The 12,688-nt window shown below is 26.7% G+C and overlaps 1 protein-coding gene across 2 annotated transcripts in view; it reads right to left on the reverse strand.

The window, feature by feature from the left end:
* LOC129917422 (diuretic hormone receptor) overlaps positions 1-12,421 on the reverse strand; it is a 119,164-nt gene extending 106,743 nt beyond the window's left edge. For both annotated transcript variants that reach the window (XM_055997690.1, XM_055997689.1), the window contains exon 1: positions 12,274-12,421. In XM_055997690.1, coding sequence (XP_055853665.1) covers positions 12,274-12,276 — 3 coding nt within the window. In that variant the 5' untranslated portion in view covers positions 12,277-12,421. The remainder of the gene's footprint in view (positions 1-12,273) is intronic.
* Between the last annotated feature and the right edge of the window lie 267 nt (positions 12,422-12,688).

Below are 12,688 nucleotides of genomic sequence, written 5' to 3' on the forward strand. Positions count from 1 at the left end.
TTGCTTGTTTCACAAAATGTGTGATGTGAAATCATAAAAATCTTGGTCTATTAAAAAAGTGAAGAACGACTCCTTCAAAACTATATACACAGTATAAACTAAAATACACGTTAAATGAAGTTGACAATAAAAACCACCTTACCATACCAATACCACCACCATCTTAACCACCAAACCATGGACCACACACATTTACCATATCAAAGACGAGTGAGAGATAGAAAAAAAGAAAGGTTTAATGTCGATACCAGACATTGAAACCATATTTTTTAAGTGGGTATAGTGTCCTTGCACTCTTTGTGAATAGTTTGTACAACTTTAATATTGATTTTTAATGAATTTCAAGTTGAAAAAAAAAATAAACAAGAAAAAAGGACTTTTTTTGTCAAAAATGTAGGTCAGACTGATAGTAAATTTATTTCAGATAATGAAAAATGACAATTAAATGGTTTAAATGGTCACTTTGAAATGACAGATTATACATTATTTTCCATTCATTATTTTCATGATTAAGTATTCTCTGCTTTTAAATTGCATTTAATATGAACATGCAGTTAATTTTTTTTTTTTTAATTAACTGGGTTATTTTAAATTGTTTTTCCTTCTTTGTATTTATTTTTAAACGACACATAAGGATACTTTTTCATGAACAAGGGCTTCTTTTTGATTAAAAAACTTTCACTTCTCGCTGTGAAAATTAATGGATGTATGCATGGTCTTTTGAACTTAAGGTGGACTTTTGCTTAATATTTTGTTCATTGTTTTTATTTTACAATTTTAAAGCATTATGCCGTCTACGGCATTTTGCATAGTTTTTTGTAATACATTTTTTAAACAATAGGAAGCGATTAAAATAAAAATCATTGAAAAGTAGGGTAAACAGGGGTAATACGACAAGGTAATACAAAATTCATTTTCTACACCAAAAGTGTACCGATAGGTAAATGTGATCAACTTAAATGGCAATAGAGATAGAAAGAATTTCAATACGTTATGAACGGATTTTGGGTTCAAAACATTCTAGCTCTTTTTGTAGATGTTGTATAGACATGGTTGATATAAATATTTTGAGCTGAAATAATAAACTTTCAGATGATATAAAATTTATTATAGGTTGTAATATAAAAAAAATATTTAAAGGTGATGGAATAAAAAAAAAAGTAGATTTTTTCGATTTTTTTGCAAGAAAAGTGATTTTTTAAGGTTACATTTCAATCATTTTATTTATTTAAAAAAAAGTAGATATTTGAGATTTCATTGATTTTTCCATTTTGTATATTGAAAGTAGAACTTTAAAACTTACATATTTACATGTTTTGATCATTTTTGGGTTAGTTTTGAATTTTTGGTATTTAAAATATGCGAATTGAGAGAAAGTTCTTTTTGTGTTCTAACTTACAAATCCCGAAAAATTCGTCATGAAGATTTGGAAACACATGAAGATATTAAAAAAACATTTGCAAACTTTACAATATTTAAAATTTTTTAGGGATTCTCAAGCATCCAAAACAGAAAAATAAACTCTTATCTACAATAGAATATATATAAAAACTTATTTTTATAAAATTGCATTTTAAACTATCTGTTTCATAGAATTTTGTTTTTTTTTTTTTTTTGTTGAAAAAACTTACCCCTTTTAAAAACCAAACCCTTATTTTATAACATATCGCCTTTTATTTTCGTACGTTGAAGAACTTTTCTAAACTATATTTTTATACAAAGTTTTATATAAAATTTGTATGATAGTCAAAAACTTTTATATCTCGTCTTCTTTTTATCCTTTTTTTAGTTGTATTTTTTACAAAGTTAGAAATGATGATACCATCTGTATAACGAATTATGTGGGTTTTTTTCTCTATAATTTTAAGAAAAACAGAAACCAAAAAAAAAAACTATTTTCTGGTAAAACATAGAATTCTAAAAACCAACAAACGACCAAATATGTAAATAACTTTCCCCCAAATAAATCTCGGAAATCCAACACATTTATAAAATACCACATAGCCCACAAGCATAAGCCTAAACATTTTATAAGGAAATTTGTATAAAGAAAGTTCTTCCTCTTTATTATAATATATATGAACATGAACACACAAATATATATTTTGTTATCTTTTCTTTATTATACCATAGAATGTCAGTTAAACATGCAAAAAAGATATATTTTTTGGGGAAAGGATATAGGAACAGGGACGCGTCAAGTGTGTTTCAATTTGATGGGGTTTTCATGGAAATTCAAATAAGAAATATGTCTTCTAATTGTATTCTATATGTGCTTGCTAAAATTAAAAGAAAGATTAACTGTTAAAGAAAATCAATAGAACAAAAAGAAATCGTTTTTGAATTAATAATAAAAATGATCGAGACAGCAATCATTCATAGGGGTTAGGTTGGATTTAAAAAAAATGTTTAATTTTTTTTTTTTCAAAAATTTCTTTGTTTTTAGATATTACAGATTTTTTCCATTTTCTTTTTTTGTTATTGGAAGATCAACCTTTGCGACTTAGGCGCAAAACAAATCGTTTTTGTGTTTTATAAAGCACCCTCCTGATACGTGTCTGAAATATGACTTTAAGGCTAGTGAAGAAGATACATTTATAAACAACATAAACAAGGAATTCAAATATTTTTTGATATTTTTAAATATTTTTCATTTAAGTATTCTTGACTTTAAAAACAATTGACGTCTCTTAAATTCACCAAGAAATTTTATATCACAAAGTCCATCTCTCTTTGAAGTCTCTTCTTTTCATGAAAAATTTTTACGAAGTCTCATCTGTGTTTGAAGTCTATTGACTTCCTGAAAAAAATTCCTTTGAAATCATTTGACTTCATGACGAAATTTTATTTCATAAAGTCTCTCTTTGAAGTCTCTTGACTTCATGAAAAAAAATTTCTTTGAAGTCATTTGATTTCATGATGAATTTATTTGAACTTTGAAGTCTATTGACTTCATGAAAAAATTCTCTTTGAAGTCATTTGACTTCATGAAGAAATTTTATTTCATGAAGTCTCATCTCTCTTTGAAGTCTTTTAGCTTCATGAAAAATTTTATTTGAAGTCATTTGACTTCATGAAGGAATTTTATTTCATAAAGTCTCATCTCTTTTTGAAGTCTCTTGACTTCATGAAAAAAATTTCTGTGAAGTCATTTGACTTCATGATGAAATTTAATTTCATAATTTCATCTCTCTTTGAAGTCTCTTGACTTCATGAAAAAAAATTCTTTGAAGTTACTTTAGTTCAAGCCTCTTAACTTCATGAAAAAATTTTCTTTGAAGTCTCTTGTCTTCATGAAAAAATTTTCTTTGAAGTCATTTGACTTCAGGAAGAAATTTTATTTCATAAAATTTCATATTTTTTTTGAAGTCTCTTGATTCATGAAAAATTTTCTTTGAAGTCGCTTGACTTTATGAAAAAATTTTATTTAAAAGAAAAATTTTCTTTGAAGTCGCTTGACTTTATGAAAAAATTTTATTTAATAAAGTCACATCTTTCATGAAGAAATTTTATTTCATAAAGCCTCATCTCTCTTTGAAGTCTCATGACTTCATGAAAAAAATTTCTTTGAAGTCACTTAACTTCATGAAAAATTTTATTTGAAGTCACTTGACTTCATAAATAAATTTTTCTTTGGATTTTTTTTTCTCTTCATGAAGACCATTTATTCATCAAGTTTCATTTATATTTTAAGTGCCTTAACTCAATCGATTGGTTCCTATTTCTTCCAATAACGTCACTTCGAACTGAAATTCGTTTGACTAATTAGATCAATCAACTTTGTTCCTGTAGAAGAAAAAAGTACTCAATAAATTAACTCAACAATTTGCATCCACGTTTACGATTTCATTTTATCCATTCAACAATTTTCAGTTTATCTCCATTTCCAAAAATGTTTTTGCTGTATCATGATTAAAACAAGCAAAACGAGACGAATTCCTCCTTCTTCAATTTCGATCGAAAATATCGAAATAAATTTTTCCTTTCCTCGTTGAGCAGATATCATGTCACGTTTGTGAAGTTAATTTGTCAATTAAATTGTGTAATTTTATTTGAGTAGCACCTTCCAATGAAACAATTTACAATTGTACATGTTGTGTGTAAGCAATCAGTCCCTTTTTTACTTTAATGTCTTTCTACACTCACAAACTCACAGGGGTTATAAATAATATCGAAAAGTATTCTGTCATACAAACACTGCAGGGAATAATTTTGCCTCGCACAATTGGCAAGGTTCTTTCTAAAAATAGTCCTTTGGCGTAATATTATAACCAACAATTTCAATGGGAATAAATTATACTGGAGAAAACATATTGGCAATTATTTGTTTTTGTGTGTGTGTTTGCGTAGGAGAGTTATAGGAGCTCAAAAAAGTCTTGACTTTTAAAGTTAAAAATTAATATTTTTTTACTTTAAGTTTGCTTTTATTATTTTAACTTTTTGTTTCATTGAAATCAAAAAAAAAAATATTTAATTAAATATTTTTACATATTTTCAAAAGTGTGAAGTTACATTTCTGAGAATAAAAAAGTGTTTCTGAAGCTCGATTAAGGCTTACGACAGTATTTTTCCTTGTATTCAATAATTTATGACGGATGACAATTATTTTATCCTCCATTCTATCCAATTCAAAGGGAAAATTTAAATTCTCAGTAATTTAAATTAAAACAAAATAAATCCGTTTTCTTAGAAAAAAATAAAAAAACAGAAGGAGAGAGAAAGAAGCCTTTGAATTTAAAATTAAACAAATATTTTTAAAGCGCCATGAAAATTCATCCCGACTAAAGTGAAATTTGTTTGAAATTTTTCAGCCCCTCCACCCCAACCATCACCCAGTAGAAGGTCATGGGCAAATTGATTCAAATTCTCTTATACTATACTTTGGTGCTCCAATATAAATAATATTTGCATATGAATTTGTCATCAAAAGACCCAAGGATTCTTTGGTTTAGAGAGCGATAGAGAGAGAGAAAAAGTTTTCTTAGAGGAAAGTAAAGAGGAAGAAAGAATGATGAATTGATGAGATTATTTGTAAAAGGGGTGACATGTCATTTGCATATTTGGTCAGTTTGGTGTGCTTTAATCTAAAATTGTTTTAATTTAAAATTATTATATATGCAAAAGATATCATTGAAGTATTAAATTGGTTTTTCAGAAAACTTAATTTATTCAATATTATATTAATACTAGCTGACCCGGCGGACTTCGTTCCGCCATTTTTTGTATTTATTTTTAATTTTCGACTCTATACAATTAGTTAACATTTTAAATGAAAAAGGGAAATAGCAAAAGCGGCCTATGTAAAATATGGCCTATGTTAAAAACGGCCAAAAAACTTGGGACAAAAAAACTTGTTTTTCCCGTTATTTAGTCAAAAATCATTTAAAAATTTAAAAATTTGTAAATGCTTGCGCATGACTAAAGCCTATATTTCCTATAAGCTTGAGATTTTTTGGAGGCTTATAAAAATTACAAAAAAATTAAAAACTTCTCAAAAATGTCCCTAAAAATTAGTTGTTTTTCAAAAATTCAAATTTCAAAATCCAGGGCCTATGAAAAAAATCCGTATAAGACGCCTAAATTTTTTTCTTAGTATCTTTCCAATCGTGTTACTCAAGTTTCCGTAAAAAATTTTCCCTACCTTTAATAAGCCTTTTGTCGAAGTTCTACCAGATGTTTTCACTGCACAAAAACCTTCACAACTTAGTTTTGAAATTTTTTTTAGAATTTTTGCAATACCTTTTTCAACCTTACAATAAATTTATCTATCATAAAAAAAAAATTCAACTCTCTACAACTTACCGTTTAGAAAATAGCCTCTATTTTCAATGTTGTTTTACCCCTATTTAACGTATAAAATCATTAATTTTTTAGCCTAAAACCTTCTACTCTTATTCCCCTTTGATTTAAAAAAAATAAGCAAAATAAGTTAGAAGGTGTGGCCGGTTAGCGAACGTACAAAAAACCAAACTTTAATATATATAAAAAGCAAAAAAAACATGTTATTTTATTTTCTCACGCTTAAAATGTGTTATCAAATGAAAGGTAATATCAGGATGCTCAATAAAGATAAATCAAATTTTTATAAGCTCCAGATCAAAAGATGTAATATGTTGAAAAATAGAGTTTTATTTTACCGTTATTTCAAATTTGTCATTATAAAATTAATTGAAACTTTGTACAAATATATTCTTGCCCATTATCTATCTACACTGTAAATTTTATTCATTTATCTATTGAAGAAAAAAAGATAAAAATAAAAAACTGTTAAAAACGCACAAAAAACTTGGGACAACAAAATATTGTTTTTCCCGTTATTAGGTAAAAAATTTGTATATGCATGCGCATAATTGAAACCTATATTTCCTATAAGTTTGAGATTTTTTGCAGACATTAAAAAATTCCAAAAAAATAAAACACTACTCAAAAATGTCGTTAAAAATTAGGTTGTTTTTCAAAAAATTTTATTTCAAAATACAATGCCTATGAAAAAAATCCGTTTTAGACCCCTAATTTTTTTTTTAATATCTTTCTCATGGTGTATTTCAAATTTCTGTGCAAAATTTTGCGTACTTCTAATTAGTCTTTTGTCAAAGGTATATGACTGCAAAAAAACCTTCACAACTTGGTTTTGAAATTTTTTTGAATTTTTTCAATACCTTTTTTAACTATTGAATAAATTTGTCTATCATTTAAAAAAAAGTCAACTCTTTACGACTTACCGTTTAGAAAATAGCCTCTTTTTTCAATGTCGAGTTACCCCTATTTAACCTATAAAATCTTAATTTTATTTTGCCTTAAATCTTCTCCTCTTATTCCTCTTTGATTAAAAAAAAAATTAAGAAAATAAGTTAGCCGGTGTGGCCGGTTAGCGAACGTACATAAAACCAAACTTTAATATATATAATAGATATTCAGAAATTTTAATTTTAATTTAAATACATATCAATCTTAACACTAAAATATCCAATATTCAACAATCTAGTCAAAGTTTTGTTACATGTTTAAAATAATGTGGTTGATAAGGGTCTATATAAATTATAAATGCATACACGTGGATACATACTTATAAAAAATCATATAATAAATGCAGTGAACTTGAAATTTAAGAAGTGATAAGGTATAATGTTTTTATATTGTAACGAATTACTGAGCTTATTTTAAGATAAACATCTACCTAAAACTGTGAAGATACCTAAACAACTGAACGCACCTTTAGTAACAAGTGTGAACATGCCTTTAAAATTTCTGAACGCACCCCTGACCATCCAAAATATCCCACTGGAAGTATGAAGCCCCCCCTCCTTCGAGAAGCAAAGACGAGAACCTTCGAAGACATTCTCGAATTTCGAAATTCAGGTATAAAAAGTCATCAGTGTGGACACCGACCGCGGACAGCTTAATTTTGAAAGTGAAAGAGTGAGTGAGAGGGGTGAAATAAGTATTGGAAGTAAATTGAGATGAAATTAAAAAGTAATGGAGTTATGAATACCAGAGTTATGCGCGTCAAAGTTATTCAAAACCGAAGTTATGGAAAACCGAAGTTATGCTAAACCGAAGTTATGAAAAACCAGAGCTACGAACACCAAAGCTATGCAACGTGGTTTTTGAGTTGGCAACCATTGAGAGGAACGATATACGAGAGGTAAGTACCAAAAAGGTAGAGCGTGTAGGTTGAGTTAAGATAAGAAAAAACATTAAGTAAAATTTGTCCAAAATTTTGTTGCATAATAAAATAATGGACTACTTTTTGAAAAATTAATTTTCAAATTCAAAATTTTGAAAAAAAAGTGGAAACAAAAATTTTGAACTGATTTTTGTTTCCACTTTTTTTTTCAAAATTTTGAATTTGAAAATTAATTTTTCAAAATGTAGTCCATTATTTTATTTTACACAAAATTGATATTTTGGTTTTGTAAATGGAATTATATCTATTAAAATCAAGATGAATAAAATATTTTCTTTTGTCAACTATTTCTTTGATTCAATGTTGTTCTGTTTTTTTTTCTCAATTTCTTTAATAGTTTTTGTGGTACCAAAATTTTCAATATACCTAATCGATTTGATATTGACAAAGATTTATATCTAATTTCATAAACAAACACTAAAACCACTTGTATCAAAAATCTTCTTAAATTTTATCAGGACCTTAAATCTTTTTGGTTTAATCAATCTGTAAAAGGGAAATTTAAGGGGATTTTTTGTTAAAATTGAGTTCACCTCACATCCCTGGAAAAATAGGTATATTGTTTTTTTTTTCTTTCTAATAAGCAAGAAATATGTTATATTATGTCTTGAAACAATGCTACGAAATGCAAAAAAAAAAAAACAAGGCAAAAAAAAAAAATATTAACAAAGTTCCTTTTTTTTGTTTCTTTAATATAAAAATGAATGCTGTTAGCATAAATAAATCAAATGAAACTCAACAACTAATATACAGATGAAAGTCGGAATTTAATATTTTTTATAGCAACATCGTCATGATTGAAGAATAAACTCCTGTTAGATACCCGGAATACACTTTCACAAATTTTGTGTTGCTCTTCATTGTAATCAAATCATTTAAATATTATTAAAAACATGCGATATAATACAAAGAAGAAATTTGTTTTCATTATTTTCTATCTCCAAAAATTATAATAATAACTTATAATTAAATGAGCCAAAAATGGGCATTTATTTTTATTTATAAGGGTGCTTAAAAGCTTGTTAAATTTAAAAGTGCTTCGTGAAACCAAAAAATCTCATTTGAAAGTTTAAAAGCCTGTTTAATTTTTAAAAGTCCTTCGTGAAATCACATAAAAAATATTTAAAATTTCAAATCAATGACTCAATTTAATTTTCTTTTTTTTTTCAACAAATAGTCTTTAAAATCGTAGGTGTCAGTATTGCCAATATCTTTTAAGTACAACCAGCGTCAAAAAAATCACACCTTATAGTGGAGTAACTAAAGCTCAAAAATTGGCAATATTAGGGAACCCGGCCGAACAGCTTAGATTTTGATGATCTTTTTTTTCAAACGTCGGTAATTAAAAATACTTTAAAGTCTATAGATTAAAAATTGCCGGTGTTGCCGTTTTGATTTTTTAAATTTAATTGAAGATTTTTGTGAACAAAAACAAATTTTTTTCAAAAATTTTTCTTAAATTTCATAAATTAATTGATGCCAAAAGATTGTCTAGGAAATTCAAGGAAAAAAAATATATGGGAGTGAGGGACAATCTTCCATAGTTCAAGCGATAGATTCAATTTTCCTATTAATTGACTTCAAACACAAAAAAAAATATTTGAACACAACGGCAACACCTACAATATTCAAATATACATTTTTTTAAAGCTAGAAGCTTAGTCATGTATGTAAAATTAAAATAAAGTTAATTGAATGAACGGCTTTTGAAAGAATGGTAATTGAACTCAGATTTTTGAAAAAAAAAATTATTGAAAAAATTTTAACATGTCGTTTTTTAAACTTGGTCGTAATAGAAAATGCATTTGTTTTCAAATTTTTTTGGCCGCATTTATTATGATTTCAAATTATGAAAGGAAATGTCAATATGTATTACGGTTTATGAAAAAAATTAAAAAGTATTTCATTTTCGAAGAACTTTTTTTAATAAAAGTTTTGAAAAAAAATGTAACTTATTTTTTTTTAAAGTTCAACATCTAAACCACAGTCTTTGAGAAAATTAATTATTTCAATGCAAAAATTCAGTTTTAATAAAAAAAAAAACATTTAAATTGAAGTAATTTTTCATTTTTTTTCCAAAGTGTGATATATTTTATCTTTTTTGCTTCGAAATTCAACTTTTCAATATTTATGGCCAAAAATTTTTTTTAAATAAATTCATATTTTATTAGAAATAGTTTGGAAAAAAGTCATTTTAAATTTTTCTAATATAATTTTTTTTTTTTTAATTCTGAGTTTGAGGACCATTTTTTCAAAAAGTCTTGATCAAATTTAGTGGATTTAAATTTAAGAGATAAGAATGAGCTTCTGGCTTTTTAAAAATGTATTTTAAAATATTGTAGGTGTTGCCGTTGTTTTCAAAATATTTTTTTTTTGTGTTTGAGGTCAGAATGTTAGAAAATTGCATTTATCGCTTAAACGATGGAAGATTGTCCCTTACTGCCTTTTATATATTTTCCTTAAATTACCTAGAGAATCTTTTGCTATCATTTGTTTTATGAAATTTAAGCAAAAAAAAATGGTTTTGTTAAAAAAATTTTAATTTTAATTTTAAAAAACAATACGGCAACACCGGCAATTTTTAATCTATAGACTTTAAAGTATTTTTAATTACCTACGTTTGAAAAAAAAATCGTCAAAATCAGAGCTGTTCGGCCGGGTTCCCTAATAATTTGCTTTAGTTACTCTACTATTATATTAAAACAAATCTGACAAATCTTGATTTGTTTTAAACCCAGATATAAATAATCATTTTTATCTAAAAACAAAACCGACTTCCATGGATCAAAACAGTGTTTTATGGTTTTTCTAATACATAGTTCCCATGGCTAAAACGAAATTAATATTTGACCACATTGCAGCCACCAGCTTTCCATTACAAAGAATTATCAAAATTGGTTCGCTCAGTCCAAAGTTATGAATTGAATACCTCCTCCTTTTTGGAAGTCGGTAAAAAATTAAGAAATCTGATAAAGTTGATTTTTTTCTATTTTTTTTGTATTCTAAGATACCAACTTTTTTCGAAAAGGGCCAATCCCAAGATTAGAACTCAAAATTTTAAATTCAAACATTTTTATAAAAAAAAAAACTTATAAAAAAAGTAATCGTATTTAGTTATTTTCCATTTTCCAAGCAGCATTGTTTTTGCTTTATGAAATAACCTTTCATCATCACTCACGGTAAACAAAATTGATTCTTTTTCCAAAAAGGCTTAAAATTCGTTGCGTTTTATTATATATCTTTAAAAGCAATACAAACAGAATTTTTAATATCCTAGAAATTTTCAGTATTTATACTCTTCGTAAAGTCAAACAAAAATATGGTCCACAGAACGCAGACAGACAGTTGTTGACCTCACTTGAAAAATTTCATTAAAAATATCTTTCGGCCTGTACTTTGTATATACATAAATAATATTTGATGCATGAACCTGTATAGGTACATTAAATACAAACCTTCTTCAGGCTGACTATTATTATAATATAACGTTAATCTAAATTTAAATAATCCTTAAATCCTAAATTTAGTTATGAAACTTCTTAAACTAGCAAAAACATTTACTTCACACTTTTATAGATAGAACAACTTTCAACCAAAAATATTTACTTCAAGGTTCTCTTCATAAATTCATAATTAAAATTCATAACCACGGTATGTTTAAAGTTTCTATAACGATAGAGTTTGTATACACCTTTCTCATAGGTACCTACTTCATAAATAAATTTCATGCTTCTATGATATTTAGCTTATTAGCGTGGTCTCTAGAAATTCTATCACATTACAATGTCTATAAGGTTATAAGTCGAAACCATCAGTTTCAGATGAATCTCTTTTTTCACAAAAAATTGAATTTCATATTCAAAAGTTGAAAAGTCAGAAATTAAAAAAGTTTCTTTTTATTTTTTATTAATGATTTTGACCACATTAAAACTTTTTTCCTGTGGAGAACTTTTTCTGATTTTTCATGAATGAATAACTTAAAGAATGACGAAGAGACATCAATCTCTGGTTTGTGGGACGTGCAAATGCAAATGAAATAAGGAAAGAAAACAAATTAGATTTGAATTTGTGATTTTATTTTTTTTTTTATTATTTAAATCTAATAAGACTTTGCCAGTGTTACCCCCTCTTCAAGAATTTATAGCTTTTTTTTTTCTAAGATATTCGTTGATGGACGTCAAAAGAATCCCATTTCTCTCTCTTTTCCACATATAATTTTATTATACAAATAAACGAAGGCGAAAGAAAATGACAAATAATAAAAAGAAGAATAGAAGATTAGAGGAGGGTGTTGTGGTGTGTGTTTTTTTTTTTGTAGGATAGCTAAATCACTTCTACAATACGGTACTGGTTCATTATGATTAAATGAAGAATGACTGAGAAGAAGGCATACAAGGTGGCGCACTTTAGGGGTTTGCATTGTGGCAGTATGGCAAACCTAATGATCACACCGAAGCGCTCTGGTGGCATAATCAGCATCATCATTAGCTAATCTAATCATGGAGAGCAATTTGCTTAGGAAAGTTCAGACACAAAAAGATTGAAAAAAAAGTAGCTTATTCAAAAAAAAGTTAAGTGTTTCGAACCATTTGTTATGGAGAAGATGTTAAATTCCGGTGGATTGAGGGCAGTTGAAAAGTCGTCTTGTTAATCCTTTTTAATTCATTTTGAATCAATTTTGGGTTAATCCATATAAAGTTGTATTTTTTTTTCAACACAGTTATTCACTTAAAATTACTGCATATCTTTTTAATTTTTTTTATTAAATATTTTTCACTTTAAAATTGTGTTGTGACCTTAAAAAATCTACTACTTTTTTTTTAAATTTTGATTTTTCATTAAATATTCACTCATCACATTTAATATAATCACAATTTCAACCGAAATTTAAACACAGATTTAATTTTTTTTTTGTGTAAATAAGATTTACCGCTAAACCATCCGTTTGTTTAAGATGACCGTTATAAACTGATTTTGAATGAAAACATTTCTCACGATGGC

This window comes from Episyrphus balteatus, chromosome 1 (assembly GCF_945859705.1).
Source record: "Episyrphus balteatus chromosome 1, idEpiBalt1.1, whole genome shotgun sequence".
NCBI lineage: Eukaryota > Metazoa > Arthropoda > Insecta > Diptera > Syrphidae > Episyrphus > Episyrphus balteatus.